Source organism: Mercurialis annua, linkage group LG3 (genome assembly GCF_937616625.2).
Source record: "Mercurialis annua linkage group LG3, ddMerAnnu1.2, whole genome shotgun sequence".
Lineage (NCBI taxonomy): Eukaryota > Viridiplantae > Streptophyta > Magnoliopsida > Malpighiales > Euphorbiaceae > Mercurialis > Mercurialis annua.
Window position 1 is genome coordinate 67814498 of NC_065572.1, and position 25604 is coordinate 67840101.

Consider the following 25604-nt stretch of genomic DNA (forward strand, 5'->3'; position numbering starts at 1 on the left):
TGATTGTTGACAATTAGGGCTGGCAATTGCGCACACGACCCGTGAACCCGACCCGACACGACACGAAGTTAAGCGGGTTCGGGTTAAGTTTATATGGGTTTGGGTCATAAACGGGTCAACCCGTTAATGACACGGTTAAATAGCGGGTTAAACAGGTTGAACCCGCCTAACCCGCCTAATACACGTTAAGACACGTTTAAATCTATATATTAATATTATTAATTAATTAAATTATATATGACCAAATATTACTCATATGATACATATAATTTATTAATTGTTATTTGTTGTATTAAGATTTATGGTTATTTTAGAGGTTTGTTATTTGATTATACTCATTTAATTAAAAAATTGTGTTAAATGGGTTAAATGAGTTATTAATAAACGCGTTAAACAATTTAAATATGTGATCTGTTATAACCTGTTTTACTAAACGGGTTAAACAGGTCTAAACGTGTTAACCCGTTTATTAAGCGTGTCGGGTTAGGGTTTGACATTTTGACACGATTAGTTAAACGGGTCGTGTTCGGGTTGGAGAAATCTGTCTATTTATAAATGGGTACACGACACGTTTATGACACGATGACACGAATTGCCAGCCCTATTGACAATGTCCTCATAACCAATATTAATATCAGCCATAATCACCTTCAAGAAAGCAGCCAGATGATAATACATAAAGCCGGTCTAGTAAAACAACTCTTATATAATAGAGGAGGAAGAAAACAAACTCAAGAAGCAAGGATATGAGTGCTGACTGCTGAGTCAGGGAACCTAAATAGTCTTCAAGTTTCTGATAGACTACCAAATTGTTCCATCGTCCGGAATATCTACACCATCGAAACTGAGAATTAATGTCTGAAGGTTTTAACTCTTTAGATTCTAAAGCAGTTTCATTATTTTTTCCATTCAATTCCAAGAAATGGGAATCCTGCCAATATGTAACATATAACAATAGATCAAGTTCAGCTAAATATGTCATACTATGAACAGGAATTTCGCATTACCCATGAAAATTTCAGAAACGTGCATACATAGTTACATACTTTATGAAAGCAGCCACATCATTTTTTATCCTTAAGTGAAGGCAAACCGAATGACATGTTTGGATGCATGAAGCACAAAACCATGAATCAGCTAAATTAACCTCATTTTGTCTTCATTTACATTTTTCTCTTATGTATCTAAAATGGATCAACTGGGAAAGACGAGTTCACAGAGAGGGCTATAGCTCCAGTCGCAATGGCGAGCTTTTATTGCCTTCTGGTTAATCCATATAACAATGGCTCAACTTAATTTCTGAGGCAATTTCAAGCTGTAATTTTTAGTGTTGTGAAAAGGAATCAAGCTCAAGTACTGAACAAGGATCAGCCCTTTCAATTCAACTTCTGATTTCTTAGCCAATTCTATAATGTTACTTGTCAGTGAATTCAATTGAATTGTAATGTATAGTTGATTAATCCGTTAATTGTTTTCATTTAATTACTAATTTTACTTGGTATATCAATCAAATGTGCAGCAAACTAATTATATGAATGAAAAGCAATTGAGAAAAAACCTGATACCAAACAAAAGTCCGACTAACTATATACTCTGCTGCCTATAAACAGCACTGAATGAAACAAATCAGGTTATAAACAAAAAATAAACCACGGATTTCATCTTTTTCGCTTTTGCATCTTCCTATTGGGACAATCTTTTTTCTTCAATCTGTTAAATCAAATCTTCTTCTTTCACTCTTCAAAACCTAAGAGATGAATTCTTTAATATCGTCGGACATTGCTGAAGGTATGGAATGTGTAGTAAGAATATCGTCAGTAGCTTCCTTAGCAGGCTCCGTACGAAGAACTGCAATCTGCCAGGAGTAAATAAACTGTCAGGGCCACAAATACCAAATTTCATAAACATGGGAGGCCAAGAGAGCGAGTGCATACCTGATCATACTCCAATTCGAATTTCAAATATTCATCAGTACAAAACTCTACCATGCAAGCCAAGCTCTTCAGGTTCCTCACAGGTCTTCCATTGAAAGCTATAACCTGAAATTGCAGTAGAATATGTTTAATGACAGATAACTTAAAACAATTCTCACAATACAGATTGGGTTTCTCACCTGAGTATCGACAATGTCCTCATAGCCGACATTAATATCAGCGGCAAGAACCTGCAAGAAGAAACCGATGATGATTAAGGACAAGATAAAAAGTACTACTTGTTTGTGTAAATGAAAAAGAGACAGCAAACCTGAGAAACCAACACAATCTCCTCATCTGGGGATCGTCGCATCGAGTGCGTAACTTTTTCCATAAGCTTGACAGGACCTTCCATATCGTCACCATACTGTGCAAAAAACAAGACGAGCATTAATAATCTTGTTTATATGCTTGATACAGAACTATAAGAATGGGATGAAATTACAGACCTCAGCAATGAGATATGGATCAGAAACGGCTATGAACACAAATCCTGAAATAATATAATAAGGTGGTCTGCCTTGAACGTGTGCTGGAACGATGTATTGATAAACAGAAAGTGTGATATCAACAATCAGAATCTCAGAATCGCGGAGAATTGTAATAACTGCGTTATCTCCTGTATACTTCTTGGAAACAAGATAACTAAAACCTATCCGTTCTCCATGCCGAAAAGGAACTGAAAATCAACAAGGAAGGGGATGAAGTGAAAATAGCTAGGCTTCAGGTGCATGCTAGACAAATAGAAATAGATATTTACCTGTCCCATCATTGGCAATGTCTACGCCATCGAAGCTAAGAATAATGTCAGATGGCTTTAGAACTTCAGATTCAGGAGTTGTGGGATCAATTCTTTTGATTCGAACACCCTTCTGATCATGTTTCATACCCACGGCCATACGCAAATCTGGATTTTCCATTTTCTGCCATTTAATTCCAAGCAATGGAAATCCTAGCACATGACAGACAACATAGTTAAGTCAAAATTGAAGGAATTAGGACATAAACTAAATGAACTGATGAGTTTTAGCTACCTGTATATGCTCCATTCTTCTCAAAATCTTTAATAAAGTGTGAGATGACTGGTGTTGGTATCACATACCCTATATTTTCAGCATCTGTATGACTGTAGGACTGAAAAGCAATGCCAATGCATTGACCTTTATCATTAAAAGTTGGCCCACCCGAATTTCCAGAGTTTATTGCAGCATCTATCTGCAAGCCTAGAAGCTCTGTGCAACCATGAGCATAAGATAGAATCTCAATTCTTGAAACAACTCCACTAGTCACAGAAATTGTGTCTCCACCAATTGGGTATCCTACAACCGTCACAGAATCTTGAAGCGCAGGCAATTCGCCGAACTCAATAGCGGAAACTCCTTCCCAAAACTCATCACCGTCAACTGTTAGCATAGCTGCACCATATTCAGGTACTAGTCAGAAAACTTACAAAAATAATCAGCTCATTAATTAGTTGCTTAAAAAAAGAGAGTTGAAGCATTTACCAATATCGCATTCAGTTCCAATAGCAAGGACAGTAGCTAAATACTTGGTATCAGAGCCGCGTTTCTTGAGCTTAACTTGGGTGTAATGCTCGACAGAATGTGCATTAGTCAATATCCTTCTTCCTCCAATCACAAACCCGCTGCTAAACGAACTATACTGCCTATTTCTCTGCCATGGCAGTGAATAATTTGGCTCTGTGTGAACACAAAAGACTTTCACCACGGCGTCCATATCTGGCAGCACTCTCCTAATCTTTCCATGACCGTGTTTACTGTTGGTGAGACCGATGAGTTCGTTGTTTATGGTAGTTTTGGAGGTGGATTTGGTGGTTGAAAGAGTTTTAGATTTGCGGCTTCTTCTTGACTGTCCCATTGTTAAGTTTGTGTATCTGTTTGGTTAATCAATGATGATCACAAGTGGGAGATGATTTGAATTTAAAGACAAACACACGAAGGAATAAGAAGATGCAGAGAAAGTCTTTCCTTTATCTTTTTATAAATAATATTGTTGCTTTTGATTAACTAAAGTTTGTATTATGAGATTAGTCGTAACGGAATAGAAGAAGAAAAAAATAGGAAACTAAGCCAATATAAACAGGAAAGAAAAATAAACAAGAAATTAAGCCAGTAGCTAAACAGGAAATTAAGCCAATAAAAGTTGAACTAAAACAAACACAAAATTTACGTGTTTTGTCGACGGACTACGTTCACGGACGAAGAATGGTAGAGATTTTACTCTAAAGCCTAAAACCGAATTTAGACCCGAATAATGCTTAAGATCGTACTAATATGTCTCACACTCTTTTAATTCTACAAGTGACATAACTTGTCTATTTATATAGAGATCAAAACTAGGTTGACAAGGATTAGTAATTCTAGGATTATATTTCCTACAAGGGATAGGAGTAAGAATCATGCTACGATTATACTTCCTATTCTTTTAGGAAAGATCAATGAAATCGGCATAATTAACTGTCCAAAATATATTAGGATAAATTAAAAATTAAAAGATTATAAACAAATTAGATTTCTAGAAATAATCTTAAGAGTTTGATTCTGCATAAACTAGTTACAAATATTGTTAAAGACCAACAGTAGCGCTGATTAGATTTTGCATAAACGAACGACAAATATATTTTGTTTATGAAGAGCACCGAGACCACGTTTCAATATTTGTGGGCTTATGCCTTTTGCTTCTTTTGCAAGAAAAAATATTATATAAATTTATGACATGAGGACACGATTCCATACACAATAGTTACTTCAATAATCAAACTAAAAGTAATTTTTCCAAAAAGAAAGTACGGTTGAAGAAGCTTCTTTAACATTTGATATCAGCCACCATGAAGCCCTGCAGGATGGCAATAAAACCCACGAGCCAATTCAATACTTGGATCGTTTAGGAACCGAATCTGACCGGCTGTGTCAACCGGTTCAACCAAGAACAAAGAGAAATCCAGTTGGGCCACCGCGCAGTGGCGAAGCCACATAGATGAATAGGTGGTCAATTGACCACCTTTTGGAAAAACAACACTATTAGTCCTAATCATATAATTACATTTATAATTAATATAAATTTACCGTCATCAGGAGCAGGAGGCGGAGGAGGACAGGCGGAGACATTATTAGGTTGAAAGCAATAGGTGAGATCAAAAAAGTGGAAAAGAGAAGGAAATAGATCGAGAAGAAGGAGGAGCTTCGCCAATTAGTCGGTACTGCTTTAGAGACCTCGTCAACCCAACCGACTCAATCATCCTCATGAACTCTTCCGGTCACTCCATTTCATCTAACATCGCTTCAATCCACTCCCATATTGCCTTCCCCTCTTCCTCTACCAACTTATTTACCTCCTCCCCTAACCCTAACCTCACAGCTCATTGTGCCAGAATCTATAGCATCGTCAGTCGGGTCAAGTATCTGGTTGTCACTCTCTATAAATGGGTAGGGTTTTTAATTTTTAATCAATTGGGGTTTGAGAGGAAGAAGAAGAAGAATAAGAGAGATTAGGTGATGATGTGTCATTTTTATTAAATGCTTATGTGTATAAACATATTGCCACATCATACGCTTAGTAGCAAAATAATTTTCTGTTAATTTGTTGTATTTTTTTGATACTTTTTAACAATGTTAGGATCATAATTAAAATCCGAAATACATGAGGTGCCAATAGACCTGACAATTCGTGTCTGCGAATCATAAATGGGTCAAACTCGTTTAAACACGAACACGATTAGGTTAAACACGAAAACAACACGATTATTAATCGGGTTTGATATACAAAAGTCAAACACGACACAGATATTACACGGGTTACACGACAAGACACGTATAAACACGTTTATTTAAACGTGTTAATGGATCAACCCGTTTAAAGTGACACGTTTAAACCCGTTTACTTATTTAACTATTTTTTTACTTTATTTAATATAATATTAAAAGAATTATTACTATATTTTGAGATAAATACTATTTTAATTATCTATAATAAAAAAAATTTAATTAAAATTAAGAATTTAATAACATTTAAATAATAAAAATGAATAATATTTAATTAAAAATAGTTAACCGTGTTTAAACGGGTTTAAACGGGTTAGGCGTGTATAACCCATTTAGACCCGAAATTAATCGTGTCATAAACCAACCCATTTACATCAAACACAAACTCATTTAACTTCGTGTCGTGTTGTATGTGTCGTGTCTAAAATTGCCAGGTCTAGGTGCCAATAAGAGACGGGGTATATATATGAAGGTTATTTTTGCACCTTTTTCTTACATAATAAGATAAATTTAATAATTTGAAATAAAAATACAAAATATGAATTTAATTGTTGATAATTTTTTATTTAAAAAAATACAAACTTTTAAAATAAAAATATATTAATTTTTAATCTTATATACGTAACAATATTGCATATTCTTTAGTATGATTTTTTCTATTTAAATATAAAATAATTTTATAAAAAATTACAAATTAAAAGAGATTTAAAAGTGTCCATCGATTAGGGACTAACCTAATAATACTCATGATTTGAGAGATCAGATTATTCTGAAAAAAGATTCATGTTAACCGCATCAATATGAATTTTTTTGACCAATAAATAGAATTTATAAAAATAATTTTTTATATCTTACCTTGATAAATATTATAGTTAATTATATTTATATTTTTAATTTGGACCCCCTAAAAAAACGTGTTGATGGGCCAACTGCTTCTAAGTTCTCAATCCTCAACATCAAAAAATATTAATTCTTCCGAATAATTACTAAATATTCTTCAACAGTAATTAATTAATATTAATAATGTATCGTAAGGTAAAAATTAAAAAAAAATAGTAAAAACACAAATAGTATATCTGTTAATTATATCATAAACTAAATTTATGAAATACTATATTTCTTTGATGTAGCAGCAAAACATAAATAATCAATTAAATCACTTACAATATAATTTCAAAAATAAAATGTCCAAATAATCAATTAAATCACTTACAATATAATTTCAAAAATAAAATGTCCAAGATTATAGTTAATCCTGAAAACGAACAGAAATCCTTCAACATTTAGGATATCCTTGTTGTGTAAGGATCGTAGAAGTATGAACCGCCTCACTTGGAAGAATTTGAAGAAACTACAAACCCTACTAACTCTACTCTATAAATACAACTCAGTCTCAACTCTCAAGGACATTCATCAGTTTGCTTCATTTGTTTCTAAATTACAGAGCAAATTTGTAGTGCAAAAATCAAGAATCAAAGAATGGTTTACATAGAAAGAAGTACGGAGAAAGATCTGATAGATTTGTTCGAAGTTGCATTGTTTGCATCCAAAGGAGCCGAAAAAAGGGATGAACGTCGATGCCGCCGTGCACTAACTCGCATAAAGGAGTACCCTCATCATCATATTTCTGCGCAGTTTCTTCTCCGCAACAAAATCGCCACAGGCATTATCTCAATGAGATCACACCCTTGCCACAAAATCCAGAGGCTGTCTCGTCAGATAGTTTCCATGTGGAAGACCAAGTTTTCTCACGAACCAACTCCCACAGCCGAGAAACCTTCTAAATTTCAGAACAGCGAAACCAGCAAGAAAGTTCCAGCGTGCAACAGTTCCGCCAGGGACAATTTAAAGAAAGAAATATTAAAGGGTTTATGCATGGTGCTTCAGGAAACAAATAATTCTACAACACGTGATCCGGTGAGAGTTGCTGCTTCTTTGGAGTCGGAGTTGTTTTTGAAGTGGGGAGTCTTAAGTAATGGAAATCGTGATAAATACAAGTCAGTCTTGTCCAAACTCAAAGATCCCAAGAACTCTGATTTTCGGACAAGAATTATGATTGGAGAAATAAGTCCTGAGAGAGTAGTTTTCTTGAGTACGCTTGAGATAGCCAGTGATCTCACAAAAGCCCGCCATCGAGCTCAAGAACTAAAGAAAGATCATCTCTTTCAATTCAACTTCTGATTTCTTATTCAATTCTATAGTCTTACTTGTCAGTCAAGTTAAATTTAATTAGCCCCGTTGTAATAGATAGATAGTTGATTAAGCTTGTAGCTTTTTAATTGAATAGTAACGAATAATTCATTAATGTGTTTGTTTTCTCAATTGAATCGTAATGAATAGTTGATTATTCTGTTAGTTTTTTCAATTGAATTATTATTTTTACTTGGTATATATCAATCAATGTCCAACTAGTTATATGACACAAAAACAACTGATACCAAACAAAATCCAACTAACTATACTCTGCTACCAATAAACAGCAGTAATGATGAAAAATACTCAGGTTACAAAAAATAAGCAACAGTTATCTTTTCGCTTTTGCATCTTCCTATTGGAACAATATCTTTTCTTCAATCTGTTAAATTAATTCTTTCATAACCTAAGAGATGAATGATTTAATATCGTCGGACATTGCTGAAGGTATGGAATGTGTAGTAAGAATATCTTCAGTAGCTGCCTTAGCAGGCTCCGTACGAAGAACTGCAATCTGGCAGAAGAGCACAAATTGTCAAGGACAGTAACACCAAATTTCATAGACACATTGGAGGAGGAGAAAGAGAAAACCATACCCGTTCATGTTCTAATTCGAATTTCAAATATTCATCGGTGCAACACTCTACCATTTTAGCTAAGCTCTTCAGGTTCCTCACAGGTTTTCCATTGAAACCAAGAACCTGCAATTGATTGTAGTAGAATACGTTTAACAACAGGTAACTTAAACCGATTTTCCCATTACAGAATGAATTTCTCACCTGAATATTAGCAATGTCCTCATAGCCGATATTAATATCAGCCACGAGCACCTGCAAGAAGGAATATTACTGTGTCAGCAAACAGGTTATGATTAAGGTAAAAGTACTAATTGTTTGTGTTAATAAGAAAGGGACAGAAAACCTGAGAAACCACAACTATCTCCTCATCTGGGGATTGACGCATCGAGTGCATAACTTTCTCCATAAGCTTGACAGGAACTTCTGTTTCCTTACTGTACTGGAAAACATGCAAACAAAAGACAAGCATTGGAAATCCTGTTTACATGTTTAGTATATTGACAAATAAAGCTACAGACCTCAGAATGGAGATATGGATCAGAAACGGCTATGAACACAAATCCTGAAACAATATAATAAGGTGGTCTGCCTTGAACGTGTGCTGGAACGATGTATTGATAAACAGAAAGTGTGATATCAACAATCAGAATCTCAGAATCGCGGAGAATTGTAATAGCTGCATTATCGCCTGTATACTTCTTGGAAACAAGGTAACTAAAACCTATCCGTTCTCCATGCCGAAAAGGAACTGAAAATTTACAAGGAAGGGGATGAAGTGAAAATAGCCAGGCTTCAGGTGCATGCTAGTCAAATAGAAATAGATATTTACCTGTCCCGTCATTGGCAATATCTACACCATCAAAGCTAAGAATAATGTCAGATGGCTTCAAAACTTGAGATTCAGGAGTAGTGGGATCAATTCTTCTGATCCGAACACCCTTCTGATCATGTTTCATACCCATGGCCATTCGCAAATCTGGATTTTCCATTTTCTGCCATTTTATCCCAAGCAATGGAAATCCTGGCACATGACAGACAGCATAGTTAAGTCAAAATTGAAGGAAGTAGTACATGAACTAAGTGAACTGATGAGTTTTAATTACCTGTATATGCTCCATTCTTCTCAAAATCTTGAATAAAGTGGGAGATGACTGGTGTTGGTATCACATACCCTATATTCTCAGCATCGTCATGATTTAACGACTGAAATGCAATGCCAATGCATTGACCATTATCATTAAAAGTTGGCCCACCAGAATTTCCAGAGTTTATTGCAGCATCTATCTGCAAGTGAACCATTCATATACATTACAAAAGAGATACGTAATTTCAAAAAGTCGCCGAAAAGCTGAAAAAGATTTGTAATACTAATACTCTTTTAACCTGCAAGCCTAGAAGCTCTGAGGAACCATGGGCATAAGATAGAATCTCAATTCTTGAAACTACACCACTTGTCACAGAAATTGTGTCTCCTCCGATTGGGTATCCTACAACCGTCATAGAATCTTGCAACGCAGGCAAATCACCGAACTCAATACCTGAAGCTCCTTGCCAGAACTCATCATCATCAACTGTTAGCATAGCTGCGCCATATTTATTCAAGAACATGTCAGAAATCTATAAAAAGATAATCTAGTTAATTTCAAGATTTGAAGTATTCACCAATATCACATTCAGTTCCAATAGCAAGAACAGTAGCTAAATACTTGGTATCAGAGCCGCGTTTCTTGAGCTTAACTTGGGTGTAATGCTCAACAGAATGTGCATTAGTCAATACCCTTCTTCCTCCAATCACAAACCCGCTGCTAAACGAACTATACTGCTTATTTCTCTGCCATGGCAGTGAATAATTTGGCGCTGTGTGAACACAGAATACTTTCACCACCGCGTCCATATCTGGCACCACTCTCTGCAATTTCCTAATCTCTCCATCTTTACACTGTGGAGACAGAAGATCGATTAGTTCATGGTTTTTGGTAGTATTAGAGGTGGATTTGGTGGTGGAAATTAGAGTTTTAGATGTGTTACTTCCACTTGATTGTACCATTGTTAAGCTTGTGTATTTGCTTTGGTTAATGAATGGTGAGGATCAGATATGGGAGATGATTCGAACTTAAAGACAACATACAAAAGGAAGAAGAAGAAGAAGGAAAAAACAAAGATGCGGAGTAAGTCTTTGCTTTTTAAATTAATATTGCTGCTTTCATTAGGTAAAGTCTTTGCTCTTTTAATTAACTAGTCATAAAAAAAAATATTGTTAAAGACAGACCACTGATTAGATTTTGCATAAACTAGTTAGTGAAGAGAAGACCGATTAGATTTTGCATAAACTAATCACAAGTATTATAATTTGTTTATGAAGACTTCTGACCTCACCATTTTTAGGTTTATGCCTTTTTTCTTCATTTGCAAGTAAAAGTATTATAAATTTATGACAGGACCCAAGTCAATACACAATGAATAATCTAATTGCTACTTGAATAATCAAACTATGAATAGCTTTAGAGACAGGCTGGTTGAAGAAGCTTATTCAACAGCCACCATAGAGAAGCATCAGAACAAAAACAGAATAGTATAAAGATAAAAGCAGAATATTCATAACTCAATCAGGATATTAAAACTAGGAATTTCAGGTATTAATGACGCTTTTCACTAATTCTCTATTCGAGATTAAAGAAGCTACAAATGATTGTGTAAAATTAATACTACTCAGATTAAAGAGAAGTATACCATGTTATTTTCAGAGAAAAAAGAATTGTCAGCCTTTAATGGCATATCCGGAGGTGCATGTGCTTCAGCAGTTGCAAATATAAACCTAGCAGGTTTCAGCTACTAGAAATAGAGAAGGAAAAAACTTGGGAAACCACAACTAGCTGCTCATCTGGGATTTGAGGCATTGAGTGCAGAAGTTCGTACAAAAGCTTGACAGGAGCGTACTCCTTGCCGTTCTGAACTTGCATAAATAACAGAATCAAACATGCAAAGAGAACAAAATCAACACAACATGCAGCAAAGATTGAAAAAATGTGAAAACTAGCTCCGAAATGGCGAGGAAAGGAAAGATTTTCATCTTCAGTGTACCATAAAGAATGATCTCAACAGCAAAAACACCAAGAAGAATTTGTCATCAGACTTCAATACGATGTGCATATGCAAGACCTAGGCGGTGCATGACATGACAAGCTCAAAATTCAAATCCTCAGAATTGCGGCGAGCTTTGATTGCAGCACCACCACTAGTTATAAAAATATATTAAGTGTCAATTTTGTGAATGAAATAAATGCTAAGAACTATTTTAAGCTTTTAACCACCTAAAACCATCTAAAACCGGAGAGTGCGTTCACTCTCTAAGGTGAGAGTGGGGAAGGAGGCATTTGATACGTTTTTGTATAGTTGTGGGGTGATTTGATCCACTTTTACGAGGTTGGACGTATTTGATCTTTCATGCCAAGTTTAGGGGGGTTTTGAACCTTCACTCAAAAAAAATTAGTAAAAATTTAAAAATTTATCCACCATCTTTAAGGCAGGGTATATATTATAGGTTCTGTAGCAGTAAATTGTTTTGGTGTAAAAGGAAACATGTAGCTTATTAAAGTCGTATCTTTTAATATCATCTAAAATTAAAATATCCGAGATAATTTAGCATTTTATTCCGTATGAAATAGGAAGGAAATTTTTAATCCTTAATTAGGATTTAAAATCCTAAAACATTTTAGGAATCCACTGCCTCACTTAGAAGAATTTAAAGAAACTACAAACACTACTTACTCTATTCTATAAATACAACTCAGTCTCAAGTCTCAACTCATTCATCAATTTGCTTCATTAAATTGTTATTTGAAAGTGAGGAAACCTGGTCATGATACAATTCAAATTTCAAAAATTCATCTTAAGGTTCATCTCAAGTCTCAACTCATTCATCAATTTTCATGTTGTCCAAGCTCTTAAGGTTCTTCACTGGCTTGATATTGAAAGCAAGAACCTGCATAGGCACACACAAATTAAATAGAAAGACATTAAGAGAACAGATGCTTGAACTAATTCAGCCATTACAGCACTGTATTCATATGTTCCATGCCAGGATACAAGCATTCCTGCTGATCGAGTCCCTAACATGGCTAAGAGGAAGAGCTCATGGACCGATGTCTGCTTCTCCTCGGTGCGCGCTCTTTCTCTTCCTACTAAGTTAACATTGTGTTTCTCGGTCTGTTTTTTCGGACGGAAGGAGCAATATCGTAAGCTAAAGATTTAAGTGCTTTAGAAATTACAAATATTATCGTCTTTGATAAATCTAACATGAACTTTTAATTTTTATAATGTCGGATACCAACTTTTATACATTTTTACAATTTGAAACGCCGAGCAATTTTTCATTAAAAACTGTTGAAGTAGACGTCAAATAGTGTATATATATTCCATTGTCTACATCTACATTTTTAAACAAAAAATTACCGAGTGTTTTAAATTATAAAAAACTAATAGCTCGTGTTTTAAATTACTAAAAAGTAAAAGAAGTTCGGATTTAAATTACAATAGACTCTAAAATTTGTGGTACTTAGAGAAATTAAGCCTAAACTAAATTTATGAAGTTTACTGTCTTGGTGTAGAAATAAAATATATCTAAAATTAAAATATCTGAGACAATTTAGCATTTGATTCGGTTGTTAATTCTGAAATAGGATGGAAATCTTTATTCCTTAAGAAACTACTAAACAGTAAACACTACTTGAGGAATCTTTAATCCTTAAGATTTAAAATCCTAAACAGTTTAGGAATCCACCGCCTCACTTAGAAGAATTTGAAGAAACTACAAACACTACTTACTCTACTCAATAAATACAACTCAGCCGCAAGGCCATTCATCAATTTGCTTCATTTGTTTCTAAAATACAGAGCAAATTGTAGTGGAGAGAAATCAAGAATCAAAGAATGGTTTACATAGAAAGAAGTACGGAGAAAGATCTGATAGATTTGTTCGAAGTTGCATTGTTTGCGTCAAAAGAAGCCGGAAAAAGGGACGAACGTCGATGCCGACGTGCACTCACTCGCATAAAGGAGTACCCTCATCATCATATCTCTGCGCAGTTTCTTCTCCGCAACAAAATCGCCACAGGCATTATGTCAATGAGATCACACCCTTGCAACAAAATCCAGAGGCTGTCTCGTCAGATAGTTGCTGATACACAAAATCGCAAGTGTACGATATCGATAAATCAAGTAATATAATGATAAGTAAAAGTCGAACCCACGAGGAATTGAATCTAGTACCAAAATAGTTAACTAATTATTATTTGAACTAACGAATTTGATTGATTTGATTTTTAATTAATTAAACTAAAACTGAAAATAAAATAAGGAAATACGATGATAAAAAGCAAACCTAGAATATTGTTTTTATATGGGAAATCCTTCAAATCTTTATCTAATCTCTATCAATCCTAACTTTAATTATTCTTTGCAATGGCGGATAGATCTAACCTCGTTAACCCCCTATTTCGTAGACGATGTTAACCTATTGTTTATAACTCGATTACCCCGAATCGTCCTTACTGTCACGGCTTAGAGGACAATAGAAAATAACCCGACAATCATAAACAAAGCATTAAGAAAAGTTATCCACACATGCCACGCAACGCAAACATAGTGGACGGACTCATGTTTTATAACTACGTTTTTATTATCTTTTCCAACCAACTTGCTTTAATGACGTTTACTCACAAATTGATTTTTAATCATGTAATTGGTGATCAAGTAATTACAAGCATTAATCCCAATAATAAGAATTGCAAGAATAAAGAAAGATAGAATATTAAATTTCAGATTTGAATTAAACCTATACTACTCACAATATCCTAGATTTAATAAATTTAGCTAGACATAATTGAAGAAATCAATAACTCAAAAATAATAAACATAATTAAATAATATGAAAGAAAATACTTGAATTAAAAACCTGGAATTATTCGGAATACAAGTCTTCGAATCAAAGCTTCGAAGAATTAAGACTTGAAAATAAACTAAGGACTAAAACAAAATTAACCTAAACAAATTGTTTGTAGAATAGAAAATAATGAAAAACTCGATAGAATACATGATCTTGAGATGTCTTTATATAGTGGAAGAGTCCTTGATGTGTTGCAAGAGTTGTAGTTGAAATCGGATCCAAATCCGCGTTGAAAAAGGATTTTCACGTTTTTAGGTTCGTAGGTAATTCGGGCCAGTTCCTCAATAGTGCCTGGTTCCTAGGAACTCGACACTTTTGAGGAATTGGCCACAAAGGATTCGCAGAAAGTAATCCGGGCCAGTTCCTCAATAGTGCCTGGTTCCTAGGAACTAGACACTTTTGAGGAACTAGGCACTTTTTCCAGCTTTTTTCCAATTTGCTCCAAATTGCTACGCTTCACTCCATACGCATAAATCTACAAAATAAACACCTTTCCAAGCATAATATCCTCAAAAATATGCAATAATACTATATCAAATACTTGGAAAAACCCTATATAAAATATGCGCATCAAACTCCCCCACACTTAGTTCTTTACTTGTCCTCAAGTAAAGTAGCACATTAATTAAATCAAACTTCAAAATCCTAGCATAATAAACTTCCCCGAACAAGATTGACATTAAGCAATCAATAACAAATTGAAATATATCATGAAATCGAATGACCTTGACTTTAATTAATAAAACGTATTAACTCAAGCTAAACATTTATTCACAAAAATCAATATTACCCATAACTTAATATCAAACACAAAACTCAACTCTATCATTACCAATTAGTACCTAAGAGTTAAAAAGCATCATAAAAACTTTAAATTTCCAACCACACTCAAACTTTAAAACAAACCGTTTTCCTCACAAGATTTCTCTCAATACGCTCATGTATTTGGGGTATGAATTCACTCCTTGCTATCATGATATAAATTGAACCATAGGCTTGCAATTCAAACAAAATTCTACCACTTGAAAATAAATGACAACATGAATCAATGGGTCTTTAATTTTGGTTGTAATGGGGCTAAGGTTCAAGATAGGATTTAAGGCTTAAATGAGGTTAAATGAGTTAAAAATTCAAATAATATTTCTTTATCAATCTCAAGACAATAACAATCACTAATTTTTCTCATGAAGCTCAAAACAAGAATTCAATTGCTATATTTTTTTTTCAAACCAATTTTTTTTTCTTTGCTCTATATTTTTTTTTCTTTTTAGAAGTTTTTTTTTTTCTTTTCAATTTGTTTTTGGTTCTTTTCTTTTTTCGCTCATCTTTGAATTTCTTGTCAACTATGCTTAGTGAAACATATGTCTTTTTCTTTCAATTCTCTTGCTCAAAATTTTAACTCATTGGGTTATCAAACGAGGGAAATAAAAGAAGGATAAAAGGTATAAACATATGTATAATAACAAGAAAAGGCTAGGCTCAAAGTTGGTTAATCCTAATGGGAAATTGGTAGTCTTTTTAAGTGGGATGGAAAGGGTTTTCTAAATGCCCAAATCACACTCATGTCATCACCTATCTTATATGGCCTCAAATTGATTTAGAATTGCAAGTTCTAGCAAATAAATACCAAGTAGCATACTCAAGAAAAAATATTGATATTTTAGGCTCAAAAATCTCACATTTTTAAGTGTAGTTTGTAAAAAGCATCATGTGGTTAGTCCTTCAAAAATTCTCACAAAACTCAAATAAAACCTAAGCAAAATTAATTTTGATAAGAGTTGAAATTTTGGCTATCTTTAAATCACAAGTAATAGAGATTTTTGTGCTTAAATGTTATGCTCAAAAGTTAATAAAAATTATTAAAACAAAACCAAGCTCATGATTTCAATCAAATACTTTCAACAAACTTAAAGATATCATAATTTCAACTTGACACGGGGATATCTAAACATGCTTCTCAAGTTTTATTTGATCAATTAATGAACTATCTTACTTTTGGATAATCTAAAACTAAGTTTAAAAAATTTGAAGTTCTCTCAAGATTAAATATTCTACTAAAACAGAAAATAAAATTGAAAAGATAAAATAAAAAATCCTAATGTACAATAAATAATACCCCCACACTTAAATATCACATTGTCCTCAATGTATAAATATAAGAAATCAAAGAAGAGAAAACAAGATTACTTACCTAGTGTGCACCCTAGTTGATGTAACTTCTAAATTTGATGACTTTGATCTTCTTTGTTACATTAGTCGTCATTGCTTTCCAACTTTAATGACCTACACAATAGACATAAAAAATTCCATGATAATAATGTGAGGGAAAAATCTAAAAAGAAAAAAAAAACTAAATAAATGATATGTCTTGGGGTGCCTCCCAAGTAGCGCTTTAGTTAGAGTCCATAGCTAGACTCTTCGCATATATTCATTAAGAATACATTCGAACGTGAGGGAGTGTTCTTGGCAACATCTTTTCCCTCTTTTTTCTTGTCGGTCCCCTTTTAACTTGGTAGTAGAGAGCATATTCCACTTGATTCACCTTTAGATCAATAATAAATTTAAGAATATAAGGTTCTTCTTGTGGGTTCTCAGACAATATGCTCTCTTTCACATTCTCTTTATAAGACAAATCATCCTCATATGCAACATTTATAGTTGGTTGTTCATCCTCTAAATATTTCCTACTCTCACTTGAAGATATAGGATAAACTTCCAAATAACACCATTCCTCCATATATTCTTTAAATTGTTCAATATTTTCACTATGGAGCGGTTGTGTTTTCCCTTCAATTTCAATTTCACCTACAAAACATGAGTTAGAATCACAAGAAAGAGATAATGGGTTAGACTCGATCTCATCCTCGATCGATAAACAATCATCATCTCTTGTAAATTGTGCTAAAGCATGTTGTCCAATTAAGCGTATATGATCTCCAATTCTTTTATTCCAAGTAGAAGGATCGTCTTCTTCGAAGCATGGATGGCTAAGATGTTCAAGATTGTTGTTACGAGCCCACTCTAAAGCTTGCCCATATATTGATTTATCCTTTTGATCATCAACCACAACCTGAATATTAGTATCACCACAACTAGAAAACGAGTTAAAATAATCGTTATCACAATAATCATAATAAGGTAAAGGTGGTGATGGTGAATAATAATATGGACAATATGCCCAATCATGATTTCCTTGACACCATTCACAAACTTGAAATTGATTATATTGCAAATTATAATCCATCATATTAGAGTATTGTGCATTGAAACTCTCATATGGATAAGTTGATTCACCAAAATTCATGATGAAAACTTATAAATAAAAAAAACAGAAAATAAAAGGTGTTCAAAGCAATAATTAATTAAGTTGTATTGATATAAATAACAATTCCCCGGCAACGGCGCCAAAAACTTGATACACAAAATCGCAAGTGTACGATATCGATAAATCAAGTAATATAATGATAAGTAAAAGTCGAACCCACGAGGAATTGAATCTAGTACCAAAATAGTTAACTAATTATTATTTGAACTAACGAATTTGATTGATTTGATTTTTAATTAATTAAACTAAAACTGAAAATAAAATAAGGAAATACGATGATAAAAAGCAAACCTAGAATATTGTTTTTATATGGGAAATCCTTCAAATCTTTATCTAATCTCTATCAATCCTAACTTTAATTATTCTTTGCAATGGCGGATAGATCTAACCTCGTTAACCCCCTATTTCGTAGACGATGTTAACCTATTGTTTATAACTCGATTACCCCGAATCGTCCTTACTGTCACGGCTTAGAGGACAATAGAAAATAACCCGACAATCATAAACAAAGCATTAAGAAAAGTTATCCACACATGCCACGCAACGCAAACATAGTGGACGGACTCATGTTTTATAACTACGTTTTTATTATCTTTTCCAACCAACTTGCTTTAATGACGTTTACTCACAAATTGATTTTTAATCATGTAATTGGTGATCAAGTAATTACAAGCATTAATCCCAATAATAAGAATTGCAAGAATAAAGAAAGATAGAATATTAAATTTCAGATTTGAATTAAACCTATACTACTCACAATATCCTAGATTTAATAAATTTAGCTAGACATAATTGAAGAAATCAATAACTCAAAAATAATAAACATAATTAAATAATATGAAAGAAAATACTTGAATTAAAAACCTGGAATTATTCGGAATACAAGTCTTCGAATCAAAGCTTCGAAGAATTAAGACTTGAAAATAAACTAAGGACTAAAACAAAATTAACCTAAGACAAATTGTTTGTAGAATAGAAAATAATGAAAAACTCGATAGAATACATGATCTTGAGATGTCTTTATATAGTGGAAGAGTCCTTGATGTGTTGCAAGAGTTGTAGTTGAAATCGGATCCAAATCCGCGTTGAAAAAGGATTTTCACGTTTTTAGGTTCGTAGGTAATCCGGGCCAGTTCCTCAATAGTGCCTGGTTCCTAGGAACTCGACACTTTTGAGGAATTGGCCACAAAGGATTCGCAGAAAGTAATCCGGGCCAGTTCCTCAATAGTGCCTGGTTCCTAGGAACTAGACACTTTTGAGGAACTAGGCACTTTTTCCAGCTTTTTTCCAATTTGCTCCAAATTGCTACGCTTCACTCCATACGCATAAATCTACAAAATAAACACCTTTCCAAGCATAATATCCTCAAAAATATGCAATAATACTATATCAAATACTTGGAAAAACCCTATATAAAATATGCGCATCAGTTGCCATGTGGAAGAACAAGTTTTCTCACGAACCAACCCCCATCGCCCACAAACCTGCTAAATTTCAGAACAGCGGAACCAACAAGAAAGTTCCAACGTGCAACAATTCCGCCAGGGACAATTTAAAGAAAGAAATATTAAAGGGCTTACGCATGGTGCTTCAAGAAACAAATAATATCCCTACTGCATGTGATCCGGTGAGAGTTGCTGCTTCTTTGGAGTCGGAATTGTTTCTGAAGTGGGGAGTCTTGAGTAATGGAAATCGTAATAAATACAATTCAGTCTTGTCTAAACTCAAAGATCGGAGAAACTCAGATTTTCGGACAAGAATTCTGATGGGAGAAATCAGTCCTGAGAAAGTAGTTTTCTTGAGTACGCTTGAGATAGCCAGTGATCTCATGAAAGCCCGCGATCGAGCTCAAGTACTGAAGAAGGATCATCTCTTTCAATTTAACTTCTGATTTCTTAGGCAGTTCTATATGCTTACTTGTCAGTCAAGTTAGATATTATGTAATAGATAGTTTATTAATCTATTAGCTTTTTTAATTGAATTGTAATGAAAAGTGGATTATTAATTTGTTAGTTTTTCAATTGAGTTATTATTATATCATTCAATATCTATCTGCTGCATTAATCTTCAAACCTTGGAATTGTCATTGCTACTCTATAGAAAGTAAAATCCTGAAACATCACAGTTCTAGCTAGTTAGTGAAGAAAGTAATGGAATTTTTTAAAAGAATCCCTGATATTGTTGATTTGATTCCGATCTAAAGAAGTCCGTGAACCTGGCCCAATAATTTAATTTCTATGGGCTGCAAAAACTATTCGAGTTTCAAACTTACACTCCTAGGAAACATTTTTTCTTTTATGAATATTCCTAGGAAACTTTATAATATCATATACTAATTTGAGATAATTACTAATTTAATATCCGAATGTATTCAAAAATGATAATTTAGTGTTTGAATAAATAATTCTATTAATTTTTTGTTTGAATTGGTTAAAAATGATAAATACGTATTTTCATCATATTTTTTAAATAATGATGTGTAGACTCTAGAAGAATAATGAGAATATCAATAAAGTCAAAACAACTCAAGCAATAAGAAAAACAAAATAAAAAAATCTATTAATTCTTTGATCTAATAATTTTAACTTTAATATGAATTTATCCATTTAGTTTTAAATTAGATAAGCCGTTCTATTACACAAAATATTACTATTATCAAATAAAAGTTATTAATTAAAACAAATATTTTATAATTTTACTTATTTTAATTTTAAATTATGCTACAATATGTTATTATTTTTAGATTTTTCACAAATAACTAGTCAAGCTCATTTTAGATTTCTGCATTATGAATACTTATTTTAATTAGTTATTATGATTTTACATTTTTAAAAATTATTAATATATGGATACGTATTAACATGTCTGCTTAATCTCACATGGAAATTTCATCAACGTAATAACTATTCAGTGATAATGTTTATTATATTGCAAGTACGGCTATGCATTCGGTTAGTTTGGTCGGTTTGATTATTGAACCGAACAAACTAAACACTGCAATTTGGTAAAAAAAAACTCAAACCAAATCAAACCAAATTTTAATTTTGGCTTACACCAAACCGAATTAAAAATTCGGTTTGGTTCTATTCAATTCGGTTAAAAACCAATTTTTTTTACTTCTTCTATTTTTTTATCATAAATTTAATTTTAATATTTAATAATACAGTAAACCCTCTAATAACTAATACTCAATAAATTAATAATTTTAATAATTAATAAAAGTTTAGGGAACCAATTTCAATATTACATCTTATTTAATATTCAATAAATTAATAATTCTAATAATTAATAATTTTTCAATCCAACGTGTATATTAATTATTATAGGGTCGATTGTAAGTGTATAATAAATGTTTTTATATATTTATTAGCATATTTTTATATTTTATGAAATTTATTAACTTATATATCAACTATAATAAAAATAAAAAAAATAAAAAAATATTACTTAACATATATTTATATTTTTTTATATTTTTTATTTAATTTTTCGGTTTTTAAAATGCTCAAACCAAACTAAAAAAACAAACACCAATCTCTGACCTAATTATAAATCAAACTAAATCATAATCACAAAAAAACTGAACCACAATTATAATTTTGGTTCGGTAAAACGGTTCGGGTTAAATCAGTGTTTCCACAGCCTTAAGTGCAAGGAGTAACAAAATGAGTTACAATAACATTCCATTACAAAAATTAACAGTACAAGAACTCACAATGAATTGCTAAATAAAAAAAACCTATTATATATAAATAAAATTCATTATCAAACAGAATCAATATTATTAAATACTCACTCCGTTCCAATAGAATTATCCACTTTGAAAAAAAAATTGTTCCAAAATTCTTGTCCACTTTGAAAAAATAACTAACTATTACACTCAATTTTTAATATTATCCCAATTTAAAATCCACTAATAAATAAATTAAAAATAAATTGTAAATGGACTCTATATTAAATAGGGGTATGGAAATTTTTTACAAAATTCATAAACAATAATTATTATTTTTTAACTGAGTAATAAAGATAAAGTGGACAACTCTATTGGGACGGAGGGGGTAATAGTCTTGTAAACATAATTTTGTTATAGTAACCAGGGGTGTTTGAAAACTTAATAACCGAACTTAACCAACAAATTCAATTTGGTTTACTTATAAAAAATGTATTTTCTTGGTTTTGTTTTGATTTTAGACGTAGAAAATTCAGTAAAATTTTAAACGAACCGAAACAAAATAATTAACCAAACTAAAAAAACCAACTGATGTTGTTTTGTTTGAAAAAAATTCCCCGTTTCGGTTTGATTTTAGGAGTTAAACCTTTCAATAAAAAAAAATTAAAGAAACAAATCAAAATAATTGAACCAACCCGAAAATCAACTGAACCAACTAATTAAGTTCAAATTGAAAATTTTAACGTTATTGAAAATTCGGTTTGGTTTGTTATTAGAAAGAACTCAATTTAGCCCGATTCGGTTCGAGTTGAATGTACAATACTGACGTACCAATATTGTACAAAGAAGATTTTAATTGGTAGATTTGGGATCTAGTTCAATCCCCATCATCTTCTTGGATGCTTTCGCCTCCAAGTTTTAACACTATTCTACCTCAATTCACATCACTTGTAGTTTTCTGATTCAAAAGACAAGCATATATCACCAAACTTTTAATTAGGTTTACTACATAATTATATATACAATCCTTCGAAGCAATTTGGCATCATCATCACACCTAAATAATTAATTATTTCTAACTTTCATGTTAATTAATCTTTTTTTGTATAAGTACTCACACCAACCATGAATAAGTACGTACGGTTCAATTAAAAATGATATTATGTGCTTAAACTTTGGCTTAATCTTTTGATTAAAGAAAGCCACCACCTGGCATGTAGAGATTATCCAGATCACCACCATCAACCAATCAGTGCATGTGCTTGTCTCCAAAGCATAAAATCAACCAATGGATTATGTTTTGATTGCCCTAATTGCTAGCTAATAAGCTAACTGTATTACAAATAATGTAAAATGCTTTTTTAATTAGGAAAAACTACGCTAGTGGTGTTTGAACTTTTAAAATTTTATGTTTAGGTGTTTATATTTCTCTTTTGTTCATTTAAATGTTTGAATTTGTTTGTTTTGTATAAAACTAGAGTATGAAGCTTGTTATAGGTTATAGCGGGTTTTGCAGGTCAAACGGAAAAACTTTTGTAAATTTATTTTCAATTTTTAAAAATGATTCTTTTAAAGTTAATTAAATTATGTTTATGTTAAACTAATATTTATAGAACAATTATTTTCTCAATATTTTAATTGAATTTTTAATTTTTTTTAATAAATATTGCATTATATAGAAATTTTATAAACTAAAAGAAATCATAATAATTATGTAAATCACATACTCATACAATTACAAAACGGTCGGTTCGACTTGTCTTAAAGAGTCTCATTTAATAAAAAAATAATTAATTTAGATCAAACCAGTGAAAGAAATGGGAGAATAATCGAATTTTTAAATTTGGACCCATGATCGGAGGTCAGACTCTGGTCTTAGTTCCCAGCTTAACAGGTTGATCTTGTCTATTTTTATCACTAATTTAATATATGTATTATTTTTATTTACTAACTTATATATTTACTATAATTATTTTAACATGAATGAATATTTTAACTATTTCTAATTAAAATTTTATTATCAATAGTTAAAAAATATGAAAAAAAGATAAAAAAAAAGTGAGTTATTAAATATTGAAACCGTTTGTAATTTATTTTTTTAAATAAATTTAAACATATTTAGCCAGTTTTTCTTTTTAATTTGAAAAATATGTGTCACAAACACTTTTTTGAAAACAAATAAATTCATATACTTAAAGAAATAAACAAAAACAAGTGCATACATTAAAATAGAAGATTTTAAAAAGTGCAGACTCCATTAGTATAATCTTTCCTTTTAGTTATAATAATCTCAATAAATTAAATTAATAACCATATCTTAATCGATCATCAACTTGTAATGTAGATCCCTTTTTGATAATGACATGTAACCTGTAATTATTAAAATCTATTGGCTTGTGAATGTGTGGTGTTTAATTGATAAATTAGTAGTATTATACTTAGGGTTACAATTAACTTAATTAACGTGAAGAGAATCAAAGGTTGTTGGCGTTTTAGATTCTTTAAGATTAATAAAGTAATGAAGATTAAGATCATACGTAACAGTTACTGTTTGTACAATCTATTTTATAATCAACATGGATTAAGAAACAATTACTCCCTCCATTTTTTTAGTTGTCCATTTAGAAAAAATTACACATACCAAGACAATGCTCATTTTGTCTTAAATTACAAAGAAAAATACTAATATAACCCCACTAGTTAATAAATGCTTTCTATAGAGTCATTTATTAGGCATAGATAAATTTGGAAAATTAAAATTAAAATCATCTTAAATCTCTAAATGGACAACTATTGATGGAAAATACATTTGCCTAAAATGACAACTAAAAAAAAATAGAGGGAGTAACTATTTTAGTTTAATTCAAGAAGAAGAACAGAAAATTGGTAAAATAATTTCTTCTATCTATAATTATTAACGATAGAAATTTCTGGAAAAAAATCCGCCTAGATCAATCGCTTCGGTTGATAAAAAAATTTGGTTAAATCGTGAATCGATCACCTCTATTATTCGGGTAGAGATTCATTCTTCAAAACAACACAGTAAAATTAATGAATTAGGAAAAGAATTAAGAGAGTAGTTAGTTATGAAATTAAGTTGAAGTGGGATTAATTAAGGTAATGAAAGGTAGGGAAGAGAAAGGGAGACAGAAAAGAGAGGTTAAAGCGAGTGTGTCTGAAAGAAGAGGATTGCCAGCCCTAACCCAGCCAGTCATGGCTGGTAGGCTCGAAGCACTCGCCACACCTTGCTTGTGGTGCTGCTGCTTTTGCCACGCGTTCCCCACTCATTCGCTGTGGGGGCCTTCAATTAACAACCACCTCAGCTAGTTAGCTTTTTCGCATTTAATTTTAAGATTAGTTATTCACATTTTCATTGAATTATAGTACTGTGGAGGTACAGTATGGACCTATGGTAATGTTTTTTAATTAAAGGAGTACGTACTAGGTAAAGTAATAAACTCTTTAAAATCTATATTTTCTGCAGTTTGGACTTGAATCAGTTAAAAAATTGTCAATTCTATAATAAGATAATACTAATATAATAGTAGTATCTTTCTAAATAGTATCTTTTTTTTTTGGTAAATTAAATAGTATCTTTTTATATAAATACATAGTCCTATAAATATCAGACTAGTATTTTTTTTAATTACAAGTATGATTAAAATAATTTTACAAAATATAATTTTAGTGCTGCAATTTTTTAAAATTTAAATCTAATTATATAACTCATTTGTTTGTTTCTTGGATTCAAACATTTTGGCGTTATATTCGTAAATTGTATATAAAATTATAAAGAATTCTAAATGCGATAGGTACTTTCTTACTCGTAACTTATTTTAAGGGCATTATATCGTCCTTAGTTCATCATTAACATTATTTTGAAGAATGGTGTCCTTTTATAAATTTTGAACGTCTGAACATGTATCATTTTCACCTGAATAATCCAACGAATTATTAACATCTCTATATTATTGAAATAACAAAAATCGTTAATCAAGAGCTATTATCCATGAGTATTGAGACTTCATCCCTCGTATAATTTAATAACGTATCATAGGGGAGAAGCAACCTCAGACAGCTTGAATGTTACTGAATCTAATAAAAATCAAACTGAATCTATAAGCTCAAACATCTACCCG

General features: G+C 31.9%; 4 protein-coding genes across 4 annotated transcripts; 2 read left to right on the forward strand and 2 right to left on the reverse strand.

Annotated features, from left to right (window-relative positions):
• Window positions 1-1559: 1559 nt before the first annotated feature.
• On the reverse strand, window positions 1560-5499 carry LOC126673442 (protease Do-like 9). Its single transcript, XM_050367593.2, has 9 exons — window positions 5060-5499; window positions 3479-3867; window positions 3008-3388; window positions 2734-2925; window positions 2423-2652; window positions 2245-2340; window positions 2114-2164; window positions 1935-2039; window positions 1560-1855 (listed from the first exon to the last, which is right to left on the reverse strand). Exons 2-9 carry the CDS (start codon window positions 3849-3851, stop codon window positions 1748-1750), a joined length of 1536 nt encoding a protein of 511 aa, XP_050223550.1. The 5' UTR covers window positions 3852-3867; window positions 5060-5499; the 3' UTR covers window positions 1560-1747.
• Window positions 5500-7073: 1574 nt separating this feature from the next.
• Window positions 7074-7936, forward strand: LOC126672899 (transcription elongation factor TFIIS-like). The gene is made up of 2 exons (XM_050366850.1): window positions 7074-7171; window positions 7213-7936. The coding sequence occupies exons 1-2, from the start codon at window positions 7074-7076 to the stop codon at window positions 7934-7936; spliced, it is 822 nt and encodes a 273-aa protein (XP_050222807.1).
• A 251-nt stretch (window positions 7937-8187) lies between these two features.
• Window positions 8188-10835, reverse strand: LOC126673441 (protease Do-like 9). Its single transcript, XM_050367592.2, has 9 exons — window positions 10189-10835; window positions 9910-10109; window positions 9630-9810; window positions 9356-9547; window positions 9045-9274; window positions 8870-8965; window positions 8728-8778; window positions 8545-8649; window positions 8188-8462 (listed from the first exon to the last, which is right to left on the reverse strand). Exons 1-9 carry the CDS (start codon window positions 10571-10573, stop codon window positions 8355-8357), a joined length of 1548 nt encoding a protein of 515 aa, XP_050223549.1. The 5' UTR covers window positions 10574-10835; the 3' UTR covers window positions 8188-8354.
• An 8395-nt stretch (window positions 10836-19230) lies between these two features.
• Window positions 19231-24792, forward strand: LOC126672900 (uncharacterized). The gene is made up of 2 exons (XM_050366851.1): window positions 19231-19647; window positions 24583-24792. Exons 1-2 carry the CDS (start codon window positions 19231-19233, stop codon window positions 24790-24792), a joined length of 627 nt encoding a protein of 208 aa, XP_050222808.1.
• Window positions 24793-25604: the final 812 nt, after the last annotated feature.